Genomic DNA, 24,292 nt, shown 5'->3' with positions numbered 1-24,292 from the left:
TGTCTCTCACACTGTGATGCTGATGACAAGCTACAAACCTCTGATAGGAACTGCACTTACACAGCCATCCACAGGCAGGGACACAACTGAATTACATGAATGATTTCCCAGTCACTCATGAACCATCAATAGAGAAGCTCCAGCCAATTCCCCCCAGCTTCCCAGCCTTGCACCCCAGAACTGCATTGTCTTAAACTGGTCAAAAGCCAGGCCAGTGTAAGCTCATTACCTAGTTCGCCACTCCACAAAAGGGTGGTGGACGTGCAACAGCTCTTGTTAACCTGAGCTGAGATTTCCCAGGTACTTCAACCAAAACACACTGTTTCAGGTAAAATATAAAACAGATCTCTTAACTACAGAAAGATCGATTTTAAGTGATTATAAGTGGTAGGCATAAAGGTCAGAGACAGTTACCTTAAGAAAATGAAAAGTCAGCATGTTTTCTAAATCCTAAACTTTTAGTTTAAGCAAAAGTTTAAACAAAAAATGTCTCACCCTGAAAGATGGTACAAGCAGGTTACAGTTCCTCAATACACAGGCTGGGACTACCTTTCAACCTGGGACCACCCTTCCCCAGTTCAAAGTCTTTGTCCTCCAGATGCTCCACTAGGTTTGAGATGGCGGGGGAGGGGAGAGGCCATGTGATGATGTCAGTCTCTCCTTTATATTTTCTTTCAGCTTGTTGGAAAGATCTTTGCTGTGACCTGCTTTAGTCCACCCCCATGCCTCCTCCTAGAAATCTCTAGGACAGCGGATTGTGTGTTGATGAGCCATTAACGCCATCTAGCTATTGATGGCTACTCCTTTGTTGTAACTGAAAGATTGGTTGTGGGTGTTCACAGCCTCACAACATATTTCAGTAACACATATAGTAATACTTCATAATGTCACATACAATAATAGTACATACGATCCAACAGGTTATTATTGTTCAACAGATCAAGACTGACAAAATGATACCTCACAAAGCATACTTTGTACAAGCCATATAATAATATCACAGTGATGATTATGGGGATTCCAGGGTGCTACTTTGAGGTACAGAATGTCACAGAGGTATCATTTGAAATGTCAATCTGCTGAACATTACTGTCCTAGTAAAATATGTATATCAACATTGTATGTGAAGTTATAAGTTTCTACTCTGTATCATTGCTGTAACATGGTCCAAGTTTAAGAAAAGCAGGCCAAAATCAGTTTCTAAGGCGATGTCTACACTGGCAATTGAACAACAAAACTTTTGTCTTTCAGAGGTGTTAACCCCCCCCCCCTCCCAAGACAAACATTTTGCTGCGACAAGTGCTGCTCCTGCCGACAATGCGAACGCTGCTCGTTGGGGATAGAAGTTTTTTTTGTTGGCAGGAGAGCCAACAAACAGCAGCTACACTGTGCAACTTTTAGCGGCACAGCTGTGCCAGTACAGCCATGTCGCTAAAAGCTCTGTAGTGTAGACATAGCCTTAGAAACAAAAGACAGACTAACACCCAGGTGTTAAAAACTATCACCTGTGTAAGTGACCATTCTCTGGCAGGGGTAAGGTGTGAATTAGAAATCTACATTCCATCACAGGGAGGAGTCACAGACCTCAGGTCCACAAGAGACTACTTGTCGCCTGCACACCAGCTGGGGGGACTCCTCAAAGAGTGGAGAGTAGTACAAGAATGAGAGACAGAGGCCTCCAAATCACCTCTTTCTCCCGGCATCTCTACTCACAGTAGCTACAATGCTTGAAAGACAAAGAAAGCATCACTGAACTGGGGGAGGGATGGTCCTGGCTGCAAGGCTTTTCAGCCAGTACAGATTGCTGTATACATATCATGAGACAAAACCTTTTTGCTTTTAAGACACCTAGCTTGTTAAATTAGGTATTAGCTTGTGTTTTACTCTTATTTCTTTTGTAACCAATCATCACTTTTATGAATCATTACTTGTAATCATTTAAAATCGATCTTTCTGTAGTTAATAACCTTATCTTATTGTTTTATCTTAACCAGTGTGTTTGGATCAGGGGTGGGCAAACTTTTTGGCCCGAGGGCCACATCGGGGTTGCACAACTGTATGGAGGGCTGGGTAGGGAGGGCTGTGCCTCCGCAAACAGCCTGACCCCCACCCCCTATCCGCCCCCCTCAAAACCCCCAAACCCCCCTGCTCCTTGTCCCCTGACTGCCCGCTCCTGGGACCCCCGCCCCCTATCCAAACCCCCTGCTCCCTGTCTGCTGACTACCCTGACCCCTATCCACACCCCCGCCCCCTGACAGCCCCCCCGGGACTCCCACCCCCTATCCAACCGCCCTCTGCTCCTCGTCCCCAGACCACCCCCACCCGGGACCCCCCACCCCCTTATCCAACCCCCCCTGCTCCCTGTCCCCTGACTGCCCTCCCAACCCCTATCCACATCCCCGCCCCCTGAGAGACCCCCCGGGACTCCCACTCCCAACCCTCCCTGTTCCCCATCCCCTGACTGGCCCCCAGAACCTCCTCCCCATCCAACCATCCCCTCCTCCCTGACTGCCCCCCAGGACTCCCTGCCATCTTACCAGCAGCAGGAACTCGCAGCCGCAACACCCGGCCAGAGCCAGCTGTGCTCCCCACGCTGCCCAGCAGGAGTGGCGGGCCAGAGCGCGGCCCGCGTGGCAGCGTGGCTGCGGAGGAGGGGCCGGGGACTAGGCTCTCCAGCCGGGAGCTCAGGGGCCGGGCAGGACGGTCCCGTGGGCCGGATGTGGCCCGCGGGCTGTAGTTTGCCCACGCCTGGTTTGGATTAAAGTGTGTGGGAAACTCCATTTGGGATAACAAGGCACGTGCATATCATTTTCCTTTAATGAAATGACAGACTTTCTACAAGCTTGTATTGTTCAGGAGGGTACTGAGCACTACAAGATGCACATTTCTGGGGGAAGTCTGAGACTAGGAATCTGCTGGTATTCTGCAGTGTAATTCATGAGTGGCTAACTCGTAGCACTCCATACTGTGCAGTTGGGAGCAAGTTATGTGCTGCGGGCTGTGTGTTAACTGGCCAAGAGTGGCTGTCCACCAGTAAAGCAGTGTAAAAGGCATCCCAGGCTGGAGAACTGAGGAGACACAGCTATTCAGCAGTCCAGGTTGTGCCCTGAGGAATGTCAGACTGGGTCTCTGTGTGAGGATGTAAAAATCCACCCACATAAATCTCATTGCAAGATCGTGTTCCACATCTATACCAGTGATACTTAGACTGAGGCTCGGGAGCCAGAAGTGGCTCTTTAATGTGCCTCCTGCAGCTCTTTGCAGCCATGATATTAAAACACAGTGTGATTTAATTAACAACCAATCTAAGTTATTAACCAATCATGATGCTTTTACTAGGTTATTAACCAATTGCAGAATACTTGGTCAGCCATTCTGCTGGGAGAATTTTATATGTATAGTAACTGAAATAGTAATAAAATAGTAATAGTAAATGAAACAATTAATGTGTTGTGGCTCTTTTGGGTAATGTTGATCACTAACTTAGCTCCTGAACCACTGAGGTCTGAGTATCACTGATCTATACAATTTCTCTCTTGGGTTGGTGATGGATGAGGGTGAAGGGTCAGCCACAACACATGGATGACAAATTTTAATCCTCTACTTCCCACAAAACCCTACAGGCAAAAAGTGAATAGACTGTAAAATGTTGATAGTTTATTTCATAATCTCCACTTCTAATCACTGCTGAGCACTTGATCTCAAATTCAGTTGTGGGAAAAACTGATTTTAGTGGCGATGCTCTTCCTTTTAGAAGTCTAGTACTTTCATACCTCAAACATGTCAATTTGAAGAAAAAGTCAGTGGAACAGATTAGTGAAAGGGAGAGTGAGGTCTCTGGTCCAGACACCCCATAAGATTAATGTAGTTTCAAACATCAGATGTCATATTATGTGACATTTTGGGCACTTTACTTTTCTGCAACTCCAGTTCTCCTTTTTCGGGTCTGGACATTCTAGACACTTGATGGATTCATATACACCTTATGAAACTTCAGGTCAGTCAAAGTTTATTTACTGTGTAATCTCTGACCCAGTGAGATGCTTCATTTTGGGGAATACACCAAATATGTTGAAGCTTCGACAAATAATGGGGGTTTGTGAATAATGTTTATTGTTGCAACAATCAGCTGTATTTCTGCAGTCGAACATGAGATTCCTGTGAGGCGCCGTTAGACCTAGCCTGCTTCGGGTCCTTCGCTCTGTGAGAGCTCCCGACGCTGGAAGGACCCGGGATCTCGGAGTCCAATGTGCTCGGTGCTGTTGGTACCGAGGTGGACTTGGCCGGTGAGGATTGCTTCTTTTTGGCTAATTCCCTCTGAGGAGAAGTTTGAGCCCTCTTTTTAGTTGCCCTTTTGGGTAAAGGCTCCTGATGAGGAGCCGTAGAAGCAGGTCCTTTGTCAGAGGCTGCTGATGGAGACCATTGGCCTGGAGGGGTCCAAGACTCAGGGTCCAAGGCTGGTCGCAATGATTTCTCCATCATGAGCAATTTCAGTTGGAGATCTTTCGCCTTCCTGGTTCTGGCTGCGAGACTGCAACAATCTGGACACTATTGCATGATGTGGGCCTCACCGAGACACCAAATGCATTGTGCGTGTCCGTCGGAGACCAGGATAGAAAGTCTGCAAGTCAGACAGCATTTGAAACCCGGTGATCCGGGCATGCCAGATACATCTGTCTCTGAAACGTAACAAGAGGGAACAGACAGTCTATTTAAACCTAACTTTTTACCGAGGGTAGATAACTGGAAAAAGGAAGATTTTTTTTTTAAATAAATGAAATGTATAAAGGATAACTGTTATGCTTTCTCAAACTATGAGCTATCTAACTCTAATCTATCTAGTGCTCTGACTCAAGTTAAAGGCAGTAGAGAAGGAACTGAGGGATGATTGGCTGTGCACCGCTATGTAACTGCTTGGAATGGCACGAGACAGCAATGGCACGTGCGCAATCCATCCGGGCACCGCTACCACAAATCTCCTTACAAGTGCAGGGCATCAAGACATCTAAAGTGGAGCACCACAGGGACACTCCTCGAAGAAGAACAGGCGTGTTACTTTTTAAAAAATCTGCCAGCTAGCAATTTTAAAAACCAAATGGAGACATGGAAAATTTTATTTGCTTCACCTCAACCAGTTAACTCTTGTTAAAAATACAACTTTCTCTGTCTAGATTAGGATTTTAAAACATTAGTTTAAACAAATTTTTTAACAAGACACCTTTGATTCTTTTTTAGACATACCAAGGCACTTTGCCTTGACTGGAATTTCATGGTGTGATGTTAGAACATGTTCTAACTATTGCGCCCTAAAGCTCTACTGTTGATGAGGCAATGTTGATTTTAACATATGCCAAACTGGTAGAGATGAAGAGTAGGGTCCTTCCCTTGACCAGTTTAGCATGTACTAAAGTAAAATTTGTCTCATCCAGTTTTAGGACTTGATAGTTATTGCTAGCTAATAGGTTGTAACAGTCAGGGGCAACACTAGGGAGGGGAAGGAATGGTCACATGCCCCTCCCCAGACACCCTGGAGGGGGCACATTCCAGAGGGGAAACTTCCCTGTCCTGTCCACCCAGTTACAGCTGTGTTCAGGTATGTGCAGAGGAAAGGAGCTTGCCGCTGCCTGCCCGGTGAGCAAAATGGGGAGCTTCTTTCTTAAAGTGACGGGACAAAATGGGAGGGTTCAGGGAGGAAGTGGGGGCTGCCAGGGACACTGGATTATCATGAAGAGGGGGAGGCAGCATAGGTCAGGGCTGGGAGCCTGCGGGGTGTGTGTGTGGCCGCACTAAGGAAAGAGAAGAGCCATGTGGCCTAGATTGGTGTCTGGGGGTGGGTGGGGGGGCAGCAGGGCCAGGGGCTAGCGGTGGGGGAGGGGGGCAGTGTTTGGGGGAGAAATAAACCCATGGGGTATTTCTGGGGGAGACTGGGGAAGGCAGCATCAGGGCAGAGGGGTGAGGATTTCCAAGCCCTTCAGTGCTGTAAATGATTTAGCCTCTATGTCAGTCAGTCTGGCACTTCTTCCCTGCACTAAATTCACTGTTTTATTTTTTTAAAGATTGAAACAAAGAGAAGCAATGAGCACCTCTCTGGCTTGTAGGAAAAGAGTGGGGTAGAGTCTGTATATGTAGTGGCAGCCCAAAGGTGAATGCTTGCTCACTCACTCCATTGCCCTCCCACCCAGAATCCCAGGTCAGAATTAAAATACCCTGGCTTTCCTCCCTCACATGATGAATCCCTTAGGATTAATTATGGTAGGACCACAATTCCCAGGGATTTTCTGTTCATGCCATTGTGTCTGCAGACAAGTGAACTTCACCTTCCGAAGGCCTCTACTATTGGGGTTGACAAGAGCAGCTCATGGCCAGCTGAGTTCTCTGGGCTGGGGTGTATCTGCTTGAGTTCTCTGGTGGATGCGCAAGTGGTTTGAACTGGGACTTTCTAACATGTCCAGTGCCCCTTCCTTGTTTCCTTGCCCCTCTTCTGAATGGGCAGGTCTAAACTGGGAGAATAGGAAGTATTTAAAAACTTGTTAGCTAACATGCTTGAACTATCACGTTTTTCAATACAACCTATTTCCTAGTCTAGACAGGGTGGGTCAATGTCATATCCCCACATTCCTTTATTCCCTCAGGTATAGACTTTAAAGTAGGAAAATTGCTCTATTGCAGTGTTTCCCAAACTTGGGACGCCGCTTGTGTAGGGAAAGCCCCTGGCGGGCAGGGCCGGTTTGTTTACCTGCCGCGTCCGCAGGTCCGGCCGATCGCGGCTCCCACTGGCCGCGGTTCGCCGCTCCAGGCCAATGGGAGCTGCTGGAAGTGGCGTGGGCCGAGGGACATAATGGCCACCACTTCCAGCAGCTCCCATTGGCCTGGAGCAGCGAACCGCGGCCAGTGGGAGCCGCAATCGGCCGGACCTGCGGACGCGGCAGGTAAACAAACTGGTCCGGCCCGCCAGGGGCTTTCCCTACACAAGCAGCGTCCCAAGTTTGGGAAACACTGGTCTATTGTATAGTAAGGAGGGCTGTGGGTGCGTTTTCCAGCAACGTGTCTTTTGGTTTTCATTATTCACCATCTCTCATAGCCTTGAGACAGAAGCAGTTGCTGACCCTAGTCTCCTCAGAGAGCCACAATCCCCTCTCCTGTTTTTGCTGGGAGTGTGATTTGTATCTAACGCTGGTAGAGCTGTACAGCATGTTTAGCTGATGGCCTCCTTTCACGCTATGCCCTTCGCAGCACATTCTGAGGTAGCACCTCATTATATTGGGTTGCTGTAGGTCCACAGCATATGTGCCCTATTCCCAGAGTAGCATTTTGGTGGTCTTGCTATGTAACAAGAGAGCCACTTCCAGCTCACATTGGAAATACAGAAAGTAGCATTGATGGCAATGTTTGCACTGCAAAGAGTTTGCCAAGAAAGTGTAAGGACAAAGTGTTGTTAGCTGCTCTCTCCCACCAGGTGCAAAGTACACAACAGGTGTGCAGCGATCCTGAGTGTCACTCTACTGCACCCAACCCCCTCTCCCACCAGGTGCAAAGTACACAACAGGTGTGCAGTGATCCTGAGTGTCACTTTACTGCACCCAACCCTGCAATGGCTGAGTGTTACATGGATACATACTTCAATATTATTTCTATTACAATACGTGGATACCTAATAGGGGCTTATAAATTACAAGCTCTGAAAATACTGTATACAGAGTGGGGTATTAGAAGGTGTGCTGTATTGTATAGTGTTGGGTTGGAAAGTATGGCATATTTGTGTACAGTGGGGTATTGGAAGGTATGCTATATTGTATTGTATACAGTGAGGTATTGAAAGGTATGGCACATTGTTGCACTTTGAAAGTTAGGGGTATAATTAATCTGTTGTAATTCCACTGACTCCAGTGAAATTACACCAGGGGTAAAATTGGCCTAGTAGATTTAATTCTTTTTCTGTACTGCTGCAAAAATATCTTATGGCTTACATTGTTCCAGAAATCCTCAGCAAATATATATTAGTTATTGTTTATTTCCTGCACTTTAGTGTAACAAAAACTAAAATGAAAAGGGAAATAAAACAGTTACCTACCTCTCGTAACTGTTGTTCTTCGAGATGTGTTGTTCACGTCCATTACACATTAGGTGTGCACGCGTCGCGTGCATGGACGTCGGAAACTTTTTCCCTTAGCAGCTCCTGTCAGGCCGGCAGGGGAGCCCCCGCCAGAGTGGCGCCTCCACGCTGGTGCATATATACCCCTGCCGACACGACCCCCCTTCAGTTCCTTCTTGCCGGTGACTCCGACAGAGGGGAAGGAGGGTGGGAAGTGTAATGAACGTGAACAACACATCTCAAAGAACAACAGTTACATGAGGTAGGTAACCGGTTTTTCTTCTTCGAGTGATTGTTCACGTCCATTACACATTAGGTGACTCACAAGCTTACCATAGGAGGAGGGTAGGAGTCATGGAACAACTGATTGGAGAACAGCCCTGCCGACTTTGGACTTCTTTTATTTCTGTGCTCCAGACAGAGGTGGAATTACCATGTCTGGGTTTTTGTTTTGTGTTACTTCCTTGATTTTTGTACCATCATTCTTTATGATAGTGGGAGTGTGTAGAAATCTGGAATTGGGCTTTAGTTGCTTCTGCAAAGGGAGTACAACAGCACAGAATACTTGTCTAGGTCATCAAAGAATAATGATTGATGTATATTTTAAGAAAAATAGCCATCTAACTGCAAGATTAGGTGTTTTGACCTACCTTTCCAACCCTTCTGAAAATTAAAAATGTCTGCAGTTAAATTATAAATTAATGGAGATATCCCATCTCCTAGAACTGGAAGGGACCTTGAAAGGTCATTGAGTCCAGCCCCCTGCCTTCACTAGCAGGACCAAGTACTGATTTTTGCCCCAGATCCCTAAGTGGCCCCCTCTCGTGGAGGTGATTTTCTTTTTGCGGTGAAACTTCTGAGTTTCACCGCAAAAAGTCATTGGCAAGTGTAGATGCTCCCACGGTTTTTGCGCAAAAAAGGGACTTTTCCCCACTTTAAATGGCAAGTGTAGACATGCCCTAAATCCTAATCAAAATAACCCACCTAGAAAGGGATACTGACTGAACAATCTAGGCCACCTTTCTCCACCCTACCCCCCTTTGTTCCACACATGCAGCCTCAGGCAGTCTGGAAGTGGTTAGGCTGCACTTAACATTAATTGCAGAGGAGGAAGTATAATCCGCAAGTCAAGAAGCTCTCTCTCTCTCTCGCTCCTTTTCTCAAAACCCATTTCTTTCCAGATTTCTGAAATGCTACTGCAGTTCACACACTTGTAAAAATGTCCTTACTTTGTTCTCATTGCTGTGAGTCTCTCAGTGCCCTCCATTGGCCAAAATGCTGTGCCATGACTTGTATGGTCTCTGTCTATAAAGTGTAAACTTTTCAGGGCAGGGAATGTGTCTCCACCCATGGATCTGCTCTTGGCCCTATTGACATCAATGGGAAAACTCCTACTGATGCTAATAGGGGATGCATCAAACCCTTCTGCCTGTGCTCAAGATGCTTTCCCCTTAACCCACTAGCACTATTTGTCCCGTGTCGAGATTAAGCATCAACTTCTTTAACCTCAACCAATCTTAGCCAGGCAAATGGAAAGCAAAGAAACCGCATTATCTGGGTCAGAATATTATTTTCAAAAAGTTCAAAATTTAAACATACAAGTATTTTGCTGAAAATGTTCCATTTTTCAACCAGCTCTGTTATTTAGCTCTTATGTGACATCCAAAGCGTTCTAGGTGCTTTACAGAACAAAAGGACACAAACCCAATGCCATAAAGTTTACAATTTACATTTACAATTCAAACATATTCAGATAAGCCCACACACCAAAGGGCAAGGGCAACAACAATCAAGTTGTGTGGTTGCACAGGTTGGGCAGCCAAGCATATTAATGGTCAATGTAAACAAACTGTCTCATGGCCCACCAGCAGATTACCCTGACAGGCCGCGTGTGGCTCGCAGGCCGCAGGTTGCCCATTACTGCAGTAGAGACTCATGTGTGACACTGCACCCCATATTCTTCATAGCGATGTTATTATGATATGATTATGACATAATTATGCGGCATTTTATGCAAGATAAGTCATGTGAGGTGTCATTGGAAAAGTTACGATTTGCTGAATATGATTATCCTATTTGTATGCATGTATCATTTTTGTATCTGAAGTTATGAATATTGACTATGTATCTGTATTTCAAATGTAGTTACACCTGGGTAACGCCCACTAGATAGGATGCTTTCAGTCGAGATAGCGAGTGGGGAAGGGCCTATTCAGCGCAATGGGCCATTAGGGGAAAAAATAGGCCTTAGGAGAAGCTTATCTCCCACCTGGTGATGACCCTTCCTGAGAACGCTCCAAACAGCCTGTGAGTAATGGCAACTCTGACTCTGCAAGGACATGTGATCAGACCACATAATGCTGGACTCCATCTTGGAATGTCAGTATTTTTGCACAGATTGGTCTGGAAACCAAGCTTGGAAACAAAGGGTTCCTGTCATTTGCAAAAGCAATATAAGGGAGGGAGTGACATCACATGGTGTTCTTCACTCCCCACACAAGAAGACTCCTGGAAACACCTGAGGAACAAAGACTGAACAGGGGGAAGTGCGGGACCCAGGCTAAAGGGATTTCTAGCCTGTGAATGAAACACCTGGGAATTCCAAGCTGTAAAGCAAGTGCAGCTTGCCCCTTAAGAATCTGCAGCCTGCTTGTATCATCTCTTAGGGTGAGAATCTGTCAATTCCTATCCAATCTATTCAGTATATTAAGCTTAGTTTGCATTTTTTGGTGATTTGCTAGGTAATCTGCTTTGATCTGTTTACTATCAATAATCCCTTAAAATCTATCTTTTGTAGTTAAGAAGCTTGCTTTTGCTTTATCTAAACTAGTGAGTTGGAGTGAAGTTTGTGGGAATCATAGTTCAGGGGCAAAGGTGTTGCCTATTCCTCACCACACTGAGGGAGAGGGCGAACTTTCTGAGCTTACGCTGCATAGTTCCCTGTGCAGCGCAAGACCGTTTAATTTTGTGTTTATACTCCAAAGCGGGTGAGTGCCTGGGGAACTGGGAGTTGCCTTAGCTGTACCCTTTCTATTGTTGGTTCATTGCAGGAGCTGGACAGAGAGCCTGCATGTAATTGCAGCTGGGTATGGCCCTACCTGTATGAATGCTGGTGAAAGTGCAGGCTGGAGGGCTCTGCAGCTTGTCACAGCAGTACAGTGTGAGAAGAAGCCCAGGCTGGTGGGTCAGGGGGCTCAGTGGTACCCCAGTTCCAGGTGGCACCCTGGGGGGAACTTGTCACATCATGTTTTTAGCACTGGAGGATCTCCAGTTCAGTCTTTGGTGTTGGACAAGATGTACATTTGTACAGTGCCTAGCACAATGGGGACCTTAGCCCATGACTGGAATCCTAGGTGCTACCACAATACAAATAATAAATCAGCAACCACAACAACAAATAAGATGATCTAGGCAAAGCTATGAATCCCTTAAAAGCAACTAAATAGTGAAGATATCAAAAAAAAAAAAAAAAGGGGGGGGGGGGAATTGTTTCCACTGAAAAGAAGGAAATTTTAAGAGTTCTGATCACTTCTGCACTCAGCTGTTTGGCACTAAAACAAGGTATGTTATTGTAGGACATGGAATAGAGTCAGTTAACACAAGATTGATTTAGCCAGCCAAAATCCCAGTCACTTTATGTTAGAGGAGATAAAAGAAAATCTTTTATCCTCCCCCAAAATTTATTATGTTCTAGTGCACACCAGCTGTTTAAAAGAATTAAGACAGTCACAAGATAACTCCAGCAATGTACAAAATCGTATTAACTGATAAGGGATGGTAAAAGCATCTTTTTTCATCAAGAAAATCTTGAAAAGGCCTTTTGGTTGGTTTGTTTTTTTGCTGAAGAGAGGGATCGAAAGAAGTATCACCATTCTACAGTCTGATCAAACAGACTAGGGCTGTATATAAGTACAGTTCTCAAGCTAAAAAACGTCAATAGAACTTTTTTGGGGTGGCATTAGAGGAAACTCGGGTGTAACTCAGAGATCCAGTAGGCTGCAGAGGGGTAGGGTTGAGGTAACTCCCATTAAATTAATTTGGAGTGGGTTTAGGCTGAGACAGCAAATGGGTTTAAATTTAGTTGCTCATTTGGTTCCAGGCTCTCTCCTTGGTCCTAGTGAAGTCAATGAAAAGACTCACACTAACGTCACTGGGAGAAGTTTGCTACATAAAAAGGCCTCATCCAGATTAGGCAGGTGACACAGTAGAATCCACTGAACTGATTACCACCTCTGGGATTTAGGATCCGATAACTATGGTCTGCAACAATAAAAGGCACATTCTGTAAGAGATTGCATAGCTAAAGTTAGTTCATGTCATTAGACCATCCCCTAACGCCTTTGTCTTCTGAAGATACAAATAATGTCTATTCAATCAAAATGGTTCCTTTTTGATAGTAAAAGTTTTAAGGTAATAAAAATAAGAAGTTATATGACAAGAGGCAGTAGTGACTGGCCTTGACCATCTGACATAGGACATCAAGCCACTAGAGAAGGGTACAAGTTGGAAATTTGACCTGTCGTCTGCTTACTAGGGTTTGAGTGACACTGGTTAAATGTTTTGATGAAGAGAGATTATTCCTCTCTGCAGCAGTCAGTGGGCTCTGCCTCAATCTTGGTGTGGGGCACGGAAAACACATGGTCTCACACCTAGCATTAGGAACCAGAAATAATTTCTGCTAGAGAATTGAAATTTCACCTTAATTGAAAGAATCATTTCTCAAAGGAGGCTAGAAGGGAGTGAAAAAAGGAAGAAAACATTAAAGCTTATAGATTTTTAAAAAGCCTTATTTCCTAACATTACAGTGGGCCCCATAAATTTTGTATTTTTTTGAGCTGAGGAGACTCCACTCTTTTGGGCCTAGTCCACTGAAAGGCCAAAAGTCCATTTTAGTGAGAAAAAGGTCAGAGGATCAGTCAAAGAAACAGAAAATTACCCATTTTCAAAGTATTTATACACTGCCAAATACGGTGAAAATCAGTGACTTACCTGCATATTTTGTGGTGTTTGATTCATCCATGGACCAGAAGCAGTAATCAAAGGCAAACACCTGCATAAGAGTATAAAAGACAAATGAAGAGCTTGCAACACACAAGACATCCATCCCTGAAGCACAACTCCTCATACCTGTTTGAATGACAGATGCACCACACTATTTCCACAGAACCTAATACAGATCCCAACAGGAGTAGGGGGATAGTTATTATAGGAAGGTCTGGTAGCACCATTATTAAGGTTGCCCCACATTTCCCATTATAAGACTGTTTTCAGTTGCATATAAGACTTTGCCAACTTTAAGTATCTGAGCTGAAATATTCCATGTTGGGTGTCCACCTCAGGCTGAATTTTTTGGAAAGTTTCAGCCAAAGCAGTTCAGTCTTTTCTCAGAAAGAGGGTAGGGAGAAATAAGTTTAGCCATGTTAAAAAATTCTTAGAACCGTTTCTTTGAGAAGCTCTAGCATCAGCATACTTTGCAGCCTAGTCTTGAAATTTGTCAGGGGTTGAGCCTTTTGCTATTCTTGGGAAAATCTGCCCAAATTACAAGCATTTTGGAAATCTGTTTTTGCACATGCTAAGAAGAGATTTCGGAGATTTTTAGCTACTAAAATCTAAGAAGATTTGGTGCACACTGAGCATGCTCTAACCCAGGGGTGGGCAATAATTTTCGCAGGGGAGGCCACTCCATGAATTTTAGTAAGTCGTTACGGGCCACACATTTTTACTATATTAAAGGAGGGAGTGTGGGCTATGGGACAGAGTTTGGTGCAGGAGGGGGCTCTGGGCTGGGGCAGGGTATTGGGATGCAGAAGAGGGTTCTGACCTGGGGCAGAGGGTTGAGGTGCGGGAAGGGGTGCAAGGTGCAGGCTCTGGCCGGGAGGCGCTTACCACAAGCGGCTCCCGGCCAGCGGCGCAGCGGGGTGCTCAGGCACACTGCCTGCATGCCGTGGCCCCATGCCGCTCCTGGAAGCGGCCAGCTGCTGGCACTGTGGCATGTCTCTGCGTGCCCCTTGGGGGGAGAGGGGCAGCGAGTCTCCATTCACTGCCTGCATCCGCAAGCACCACCCTCACAACTCTCATTGGCCAGTTTCTGGCCAATGGGAGCTGTGAGGATGGTGCTGGAGGCAGGGGCAGTGTGCAGAGCCGCCTCCCCTCCCCCCACCAGTGGTGTGCAGAGACATGCCAGCAGCAGCGTCCGCTTCCGGGAGTGGCGTGGAGCCATGACAGGCAGGCAGCCTGTCTGAGCACCCCGCTGCGCCATGGCCTGGAGATTGCGAGGGGGCAGGCAAAGAGCCTGTCAGGTCAGACAGAAATGTTAGATGGGCCGGATTCAGCCCATAGGCTGTATTTTGCCCACCCCTGCTCTAACCCCCCACAGCTCCTAGTGCTGACCAGATTGCACATGTGCCATCCCCACAAAACAAGTGAGCATGCTCCAGTCCAGGTCTACAGGGCAAAGTTGGACTTTCCCCTACACTGACTACTCTGGGCAGGGTCAGGCACCAGAACTGAGAAGAGGAAGCCTGTCTCTCCTGTGCTCTCAATGACCTACCTGTCCCTGGCACCTAGGCAGCATGGATGATAACATCTGCCTTGAAGGCTGGGGAGAGAGGAAAGGGAGCAGATAGGGACAAGAAGCTTGATGAGACTGGAACTGGAGGCTGTGGTAACAGGGGAACTGACTGGGTGTTGTAGGTGGCTAGGCAAGAAGACTGGGAATGGAGAGCCTGGTGTGGGGCGCAAACAGATGAATACATGATGACTAATTGCACACCTACGCTATAGACTTAAGTCAACCTATGTTAGTCAACTTACAACCACTGCAGTAATTATGTCCACACTACTCTCATTCTGTCAATGGTGCGTGTCCTCACCAGGAGCGTGGGGGGATGGGGGAGAGAGGGCTGAGAGCCAGAGCTCTCAGCTCCGCACAGCTCCCCACCGGGAGCCGGGGGTGGGGCAGCTGCCTGGGCTTCTCACCTCCCTGAGTGGAGAGCAAGGTGTGCGCAACCTGGTAGGGAGCTGGGGCAGACAGGCTCTAGCTGCCCGGCTTTCTTGTCAATTTCAAGGCTATAGAGCCCTGAAATTATCAAGACAACCAACAGGTGATGTAAGTAACGCATTGTCTACACAGATACTGTGTCTGCCTAACTACACCGACAGAAGCCCTACGCCTCTCGTGGAAATGGAGTTATGATGTCGGTGCAGTACGGCACTCACATCGGTGAGACAAAGCTGTAGTGTGTACACTGACATAATTAGGTCCAGGTAAGCTGTTTTACGTTGACCTAACTGTGTAGGTCACCAAGCAACAGCCATGTTATAAATAAATTCAAAATGGCTGTGGTATTGTGATTCAGATTTAAGTTACATGAAGATCAGGCAGGAAACTCAGTTCTGGTACCCTTAACTCAGCTCACCATGTGAACACATTACATTCAGATCTTTCAATACACAAAAGATATGCAGAATTTTCTATTCCTGCATATAGCGTATGTATACCTGAGGCTCTAGTGGCTCTGCTTTGCTAAGCATCTCAGTGAACCTTAAATCTGGCCTGTTTCACTGCTGGTATTCAGAACCCTTTCGGCAGCAGAAAAACTGATAATTACATTAGTCTCACTCTGTTACTGCATGGGGAAACTATCAGCAGCAACAGAAGGACTGAAATTATTCATGGAGAGGATGACCTAGAAAAAGAGGCTGGAGGAGAGGGTGCAGCAGCAAAGACAACCCTTCCCTAATTAGAGAGGCAACTAGGAGACTGGAGTCCCCTGCCCAACATTCATGTGTTGAGAACAAGGAGGAAGAAAAAAATTCCTTCTCTCCTTCCATTGGCCAAAGGAAAAACAGAAATCCTACCAGGCGGAGACTGTTATGCAAGATGAAGCCCACCTCCTGGTAGTATGGGACAATACCCTAGTAGCATCTGCTGTATTCCAAACAAGGAGAGGTGGGGTTTGTATTATCAACAGAGAATTGCCCCTGGAGCTCACCGACTGGGTCCCCACTTATCTTTCATACTGTCTTCTGGCTAGTAGGTGTTTGATAGGTTATAATAGGAGTGCCATCTCCACCTCACTATATGGTACTTTAAGAAACACAATTAAGAGGATTGCTCAGGACTGTCTACATTTTCTTTGAGACATTTTTTACCTACAAGTTGGCCTGTATGTTATAAATGATTCATTTGAAAACTCTATATTCTGTTCTTCCAAAGAAAGCAACTGTCCACATCAGTGGCTTTAATATCATATTATTATGTAAAATATTTGCACTTCTTATGGCTTCTGTAGTTTGGTAGGTCCCTTGCCAATTTTCACTGGATTTGCTGCCATTTTTAAGAATTAGTCACTTTACAATTGATCGTACTCCCACGCTACTAAGGCAATTAGAAGTGGTCAAACAGACTATACTTTACATACACAGTTAAGATTCCACCTACCCCATGCTCCAACACAATATACATCTTTCAATAGTGTCAAATTGCAATGGGTGGAGATCAGGGCAGGAGGAGGGTCTGGGACTCCCCACAGTGGCCCGGGCTCCCTGGGTGACTCTTACCACTGCCTAGCTCTGGCTTCTGGCCTTGCCGGGGGAAGGGCCTCAGTGGGAAGAGGAGGAGCAGAGGGTAGAGCCACGGAGAGGGGTGTGGCCTTGTGCCTCCCCCCTTCTACTGAGGTTCCAGCACTCTTGCCCTTGGGAGGGGGGGAGGCGCCTGAAGGGGTTATTCCTAGAGACTGTTCCAAAGCTGAGGGCATAGCACTGATCCTGTGGATCCGTGACATATCATTCAAACAAAGATAAATATGGATAAATTTTCCTATTCTTCATGCTAACCTCCTCAGATCCACTACAATGAGATTTTCATAAAAGTATGCCTCCAAAGTGGGAAGCAGGATCACCTTTTAAATATGAAAAAAAAAAAAAAAACAATGAGGAGTCCTTGTGGCACCTTAGAGACTAACAAGCATAAGCTTTCATGGGCTAAAACCCACTTCATCAGATGCATGGAGTGGAAAATACAGTACAGAGGTATAAATACACAGCATATGAAAAGATGGGAGTTGCCTTACCAAGTGGAGGGTCAGTGCTAATGAGCCAATTCAATCAAGGTGGAAGTGGGCTATTCTCAACAGTTGACAAGAAGGGGTGGAAATCACTTTTGTAATGCTAATGAGACCAATGTAATCAAGGTGGCCCATTTCAAACAGTTAACAAGAAGGTTATATACCAAAGTGATATATGCCATCATGTGCCAGCAATGCCCCTCTGCCATGTACATTGGCCAAACCGGACAGTCTCTACGCAAAAGAATAAATGGACACAAATCTGAATCAAGAATTATAACATTCAAAAACCAGTAGGATTCAATCTCCCTGGTCACTCAATAACGGACATAAAAGTGGCAATTCTTCAACAAAAAAACTTCAAAAACAGACTCCAACGAGAAATTGCAGAACTGAATTTGCAAACTGGACACCATCAAATTAGGCCTGAATAAAGACTGGGGGGGGATGGGTCACTACAAAAACTAATTGACCCCTGCTGATACTAGGACCTTCTTGTTAACTGTTTGAAATGGGCCACCTTGATTACATTGGTCTCATTAGCACACAAAAGTGATTTCCACCCCTTCTTGTCAACTGTTGAGAATAGCCCACTTCCACCTTGATTGAATTGGATCATTAGCACTGACCCTCCACTCGGTAAGGCAACTCCCATCTTTTCATATGCTGTGTATTTATACCTCTGTACTGTATTTTCCACTCCATGCATCTGATGAAGTGGGTTTTAGCCCACGAAAGCTTATGCCCAAATACATTTTTTAGTCTCTAAGGTGCCACAAGGACTCCTTGTTGGTTTTTTTCCCCATATTTAAAAGGTGATCCTGCTTCCCACTTTGGAGGCATACTTTTATGAAAATCTCATTGTAGTGGATCTGATGAGGTAGCATGAAGAATAGGAAAATTAACTAAAGAAGGAATATTTCTTGAATTTATTTAAGGAATGAACGCTATGACAGTTGTGAGGACTACCTGTCTGAATTAAAATTACAAATCTTGTCTCAGAGAACGTCATCCGTTTCAAATAAAACACTCATCTGACTGGAGATAGTAGCCCTTGGAAGGCCTACTTTAATGGATAAGAAGTATAATGATACTTCCTGCAGGGGTTCACTCTGGGAAGTGCTGTAAAAAGAAGGTTCCAAGGTCACATTCCATGACCTTGCAGGGTTGGAATAAGGCTGATGCCCTAAGGAAGCACTTAATGTCCGGTTTTGTGCAAAAACTTCCTTTTATTGAACATGCTGAGGACATTATGCTACCGCATTGTCTTGGGGTCGGGCTCCGAAGAGGGATTCATCTCCTTCTTGAGGAGAAATTCCCTTTGCTTTTTCATTCTTGTTGGGAAGGAGGTATAAATAGGACATTAATCCCTCACATGCCCCTCACCTAAACAGATTAGGTAATTTTTATGATTGTCACTAACAGGGATTACAGCACTGCAGGTGGCACATTTGAAACCTGGGGATTTCTGCATGGTAGCCCAACCTAAATTCTCCAAATTACTAACTACTCTAAAGCTAACACTAGGCTAAGCTAGAACTATATACAGAAGGAGAATTTTCCTAAAGGCTGCCTAAACTGGAGCTCAAAGACTGATGGGGAGCTCTAACACTCACCACAGACAGTAAGAAGGAACTGAGAGGGAGACAGTGACCATACCCCTTTATACCCTGCTGGTACAGCTGCCAAAAGTCTCTGATTTGAGTGCACTGGGTGCACATAAACATACAGAGGAGTGTACAATACACACAATCACTTGTAGCAGAACAAGAATTTCCTTCTGCCTCCAACAGATAGGGGAACCTTATACACAACATGTTAAAAGTTTTGCGTTATAGTGCGAAGATTAATTAAAATCTCAGTAACACGACCAAATAGTTCAGGTTTGACACATGCACAAGTTTTTACATTATAATGTGAGGCAGATTACGGTGCTCTATCTCCAAATGATAAGGAAAGAGCACACAAGGAAATGTGACTATATTTTTGTAAAATTATAAAATTAAATGTTAAATAATTGTAATTTTTATGATGATCAATAGTCCTGTTTTGCATTAGATATGTCACAATGTTACATAAAAGTACAGCAAGCTTCTCTATCAATTCACACTAATATAACAGATGTATAAAATAAGACTTTGTAGCTATGATGGGCAACATGAAAAAGTTTTTTTCCCCCTCAAAACACAAATACAAGGTCTGTAATATTTTCCTTTCCTTTCTATGTAGAACACACAGCATTTCCTCTTTAAAACCAACTTATCATCCCATTTACCTGCCCAACACCTGATTAAAATTTTGCTTTATATTTCAAATACCTTAACAACTGAGTGCTTTATTAAATTACAGTACTCTGTTCCATCCTCCTTTGCTTGATGAAATCTTCAGAATGACACACAGCATTACCATTTGGGGCAGGGGGAGGGATAGCTCAGTGGCTTGAGCATTGGCCTGCTAAACCCAGGGTTGTGAGTTCAATCCTTGAGGGGGCCACTTAGGGATCTGGGGCAAAAATCAGTACTTGGTCCTGCTAGTGAAGGCAGGGGGCTGGACTCAATGACCTTTCAAGGTCCCTTCCAGTTCTAGGAGATGGGATATCTCCATTAATTTATAATTTAACTGCAGACATTTTTAATTTTCAGAAGGGTTGGAAAGGTAGGTCAAAACACCTAATCTTGCAGTTAGATGGCTATTTTTCTTAAAATATACATCAATCATTATTCTTTGATGACCTAGACAAGTATTCTGTGCTGTTGTACTCCCTTTGCAGAAGCAACTAAAGCCCAATTCCAGATTTCTACACACTCCCACCATCATAAAGAATGATGGTACAAAAATCAAGGAAGTAACACAAAACAAAAACCCAGACATGGTAATTCCACCTCTGTCTGGAGCACAGAAATAAAAGAAGTCCAATGTTTGCCAAACAGAAAAGGGTAACAAACATGTTAGAAGCTTGAAAATGAAATAGCAGCTGGCTCGGTCTGTTTCACACGTTTTACACAAGCTATATTTTATAAAGTAGTGTCCTTTTAACTTATCACTGGTACCTGCACTTGATACCTGATTCTACATTCATCATTAAGAAAAAAAAAAGATAAAACAAAAATAACGTTAACGAACAAGGTGGTGACTATTTATCATTAAATCAGTGTTGTCATCTGTCTCCCCTACGCGCGCACGCACACACACTTTAAAAAAAAAATATATAGTTCAGATAATCCTCTCTAGGGGATTTACTGTGTCAGGTGCTCACAGGCTGTTTTGTCAGATAATCACACCTGAAGAACGCCGATTACAAAAAAGGACAATTTGCTTCTTATCAAATCCATTTCCTGCATTTTAGTACTTTTTAAAAAATATGATTTTTTTGTAAAAAGCAACATTATGTGCAATGATGTATTCTGCATGGAGTACTTATTTCTACCTACAAAAGAATTTTTAAAAACCGCACTAAAATAACAGCATCGCCTGGTTGCACAATTTTAAGAAGCAGCTTTATCTTTCTGTATATTTTAATCTAATTAACATGCAATTTAAATTTGATTTGAGAAATCTGTAATTTGAACATAATATGTGAAACAAGTGCTTTTAAAATAGATTTTCCTTTAATGGCAGCATTCATGTAACATGCTAATAGAAGATACTGGGCATTTCTTCAATTTTCAGCATTTTTAAAGTCAGTATATTTACAAAATGAGACATCAAACACTTACCTTTGGTGGTTTTCTAGATGTTGGAGAATCAGCAATAGCCATAAAGAAGATTGCCAACACATCACCCAGATCCCAGGAAGGCAATAAAAAGAAACAAATACAAACAAGGTGAACGTCTAGCATACTTTTGAACTTTTCATATTAAATGCTTCGTACAGAAGTAAAATCAAGTGTACAAAGTATTGGTGTCCAATACTAATTATGTAGTTACACATATATATATATATATCTTATATTATATATTTTAAATCTGAACTATAAGGTGACCACTTGCTGTGGCAGGGCATAGCCCAATTGACTTCAACGGGGTTTAGCATCGGCCCAGAAGTCCAACATGTTGCAGGATTAGAACTTACGCAAATCTACACTCATTTACTACTTTGGCAGAGCAAGTTTTGTTATTAAATGAGGAAGAACAAAAAAGACTGAACATTTTTATCTTGAGGTTTGCTTAGAACTGGGAAATATCTATTTTTAATAAATACCAGTTGCATCTCAGTTTAGCTGTGTGATATTATCCTGATAGAACGCAGAGTTAAATCAAAGGAACTTGTAAGGGGGAAACAAAATGATGGCATAGACATGACATGTACAGTAAATAGTTTCAAACGAGTTAAAATAACAAGGGCTGGGCTATCAACTGAGAAGAAGCTACCTGCCTAACTCTGGGCTAGTCTACACTGGCAATGTTAAAGCGCTGCTGCAGCAGCACCATGGCTTGTGTAGTCGCGGCAGAGCTGGGAGAGAGCTCTACCAGCGCTCTAAAAAAACCACCTCCACGAGGGGCGTAGCTCCTAGTGCTGGTGCACTGTCTACACTGGTGCTTTACAGCGCTGAAACTTGCTGCACTCAGGGGGGCGTTTTTTCACACCACTGAGCGAGAAAGTTGAAGCGCTGTAAAGTGCCAGTGTAGACAAGCCCTCTGTCAAGGCTACAAAGGTTTACTCTTCCCAAGGCTATGCCTAGGATCAAATGGGGATACTAAGCCATTATAGGAACTCAGCCCTAGAAAAGGGTGGGGTTGAGTGAGTTGTTGGGGGCTACTCAGAGAGTGTCAGTAAGAGCTGAAAGACATACAAGGTCGGGGGAGGAAGAAATGGGACGAAACACACGCACTAATTGTGGCAAGGCACTCTGCTTCTCCCTAGCCAGAGATGGATGAAATGTACCAAAGCTTGCAAAGAACGAATAAGGCTTAGGCAAAGGGAAATATGTGTATAGACCTTTATATTTTTACTCTTTTGTTCTGTATGCTTTGTATCTTTGGGTGAATGAATAAGTAATCTTTTGTTTTGAAGAAATGATTTTTGAGTCGCTTTAATCACCTGCTGTCACAGGTGTCAGGTTTTTGCCATTATTTTGTTTCCTGTTGGTTTCCTCTTTGCAGCTTCCTTTGATTTAATTCTATGCATTCAGCCAGAATCATATCACACAGATAATATCAGATAAACGTCAGTTTACAAACTCTGTTCGGCCTATAGTGTTAACACTGTTGGGAAACAGATGGGCTGCCACCCACAGATCCAGTCCTGGAGCAGTTAAACAGCATAGTTCCAGACGGAGACAGGTGAAGATAGCGAGGCCTAATCCCCAAAGGGGCACACCTGCAATGGACTAAAGGGATCTAAAGTTAAGTTCACCCTGTAATGATGACAGTTGTGTCTACAGCTTCTTGTACAAGTAACTACAGGGTCTCCCAACCTGGGGAACTAGACTGATCTAGGTTCATAAGGGTAGACAACAGAAATAGAAACAGTGGAGATGGGGAAAGTTTTGTGACGGGGGGGGGGGGGGGGGAAAGAGATAAAGAGAAAAAGAAAGAAAGAAATTCCACAGCTCCCCTTGCATTTGGGAAAAGTAGGGGAGCAGTTCCTTGAAAACTGCCCTTTTACAAACTTCTCCAACTAATGCTACCATCGAGTATAAAGAAAGAAAGCAAAAATTAACGCCACAGTTTGAAGCAAAGTGCTTAAGTGAGTGCTTAACTTTGATATCAATGGGATTTAAGTGCATAAGCGCTTTTATGATTCAGGATGGCCTTAAGTATATGCTTTAAGTGCTTTGCCAAATCAGAGTCCAAAACATAAAGCCACAGGAGCTCCTTTTTGCTTTTAGAAAAATACACATAGGTGACTGTGAGAGACAACCAGGAAAGGACAGCAAAGAAAATGGACAGAAAGAGGGAAAGACTGTAGCAAAGGAGGGAGGGCATTTATGAGGGGATTCCAAGAGGGCTTCATCTATCCAACCACCACCGATGGGGGTGCCAACAAAAAAAAATTCAGAACCATTTGGCTACTATGTTCCCGACCAGAAAGCACATGGGGGGTCAAATCCTGCTCTCAGATACATGCTGCAACTCCAGAAGTTTACTTTTGCTGAAGTCAAAACAATTTTCAATGGTGTTACAGAGCAACTGTCTGATCGCCCCCTACTGCAGGAAGTCCTGGCAGACGGAGTTAAGGGGAAGGAAGTGTGAGGGAGCAGACAGAGTTTGCTCCCTATGAGGGTTCCCCTGAGACCTCTTCCACTCAGTTCCCCAAGAATTCAGTTAGACTCCAGTCTCATCACTCAGGTTTCTTTATCCGGCATACAGCAAAGCTACATTGAGTTGATCAGACTCAAGGGTTGGGGGTGGGAATAGGGCACTGGTTTTCAACTTTTTTTCATTTGCAGACCCCTAAAATTTTCAAATGGAAGTGCAGATCCCTTTGGAAATCGTAGATAGTCTGTGCCCCCCCCCCCCAACCCCACTGGTCCGCAGACCACAGTTGAAAAGCACTGTTCTATAGTAACAACAACCTTTTGCAGACTCCTTAGACACTGCAGACCAACAACAGGTTGAAAACTACTGGCATAGAGCATATCACACATTTACAGTTACACAGAAAACCTCTTTCTTTATATACATTTACACATTACATTGCATTACATGCTTTGGGATTGGTTTCTACAAAGTGCCAACCCAATCTCTGTAGAGTACACACAGTCTATGCACTACTTATTATTTACCTCATTTTATGCTTTATCCATTGTTATCTTGCCCATTGTAAATGTTCTCTGGATGTTCCCCCTTATTTTAGCTAGTATAGACATTCTATTTCCAGCCTGCTGATCCATTTACTTCCCTAATCCTGTCTCCCAAGAAATGAGGCCTCACCCATGTCCAATTACTCACATCAAGACAGGCATACATTCCTACTACCCAAAGAAATACTCAGACATGTCAGGAGACCAGCAGGAGAATGGAGCTGTCTGTACACTGACCCTGCGCCAGCTCAACACCCTCCAACCTTACTCAACAGCACAGCTCCTGTGCAAAGGGGTGCTCCATTACTTCTTAAAGGAGATCCTCACAGCCAGAGGTTTTTGGGAGGAGACAAAATTAACAGTCTGAGGATGTATTCATTTTACTG

General features: G+C 44.3%; 1 protein-coding gene across 1 annotated transcript in view; it reads right to left on the bottom strand.

Moving 5' to 3' along the window:
• KIF13A (kinesin family member 13A) overlaps positions 1-24,292 on the bottom strand; it is a 202,971-nt gene that overhangs the window by 92,319 nt on the left and 86,360 nt on the right. The window contains exons 3-4 of the mRNA XM_065397999.1: positions 20,877-20,889; positions 13,082-13,142 (exon numbers count right to left, since the gene is read on the bottom strand). Of these exons, the coding sequence (XP_065254071.1) occupies positions 13,082-13,142; positions 20,877-20,889 (74 nt within the window). The remainder of the gene's footprint in view (positions 1-13,081; positions 13,143-20,876; positions 20,890-24,292) is intronic.

Source organism: Emys orbicularis, chromosome 2 (genome assembly GCF_028017835.1).
Source record: "Emys orbicularis isolate rEmyOrb1 chromosome 2, rEmyOrb1.hap1, whole genome shotgun sequence".
Taxonomy (NCBI): domain Eukaryota; kingdom Metazoa; phylum Chordata; order Testudines; family Emydidae; genus Emys; species Emys orbicularis.
The sequence above is the reverse complement of the archived record's forward strand: the minus strand, read 5'-3'. Positions and strand labels throughout refer to the sequence as shown.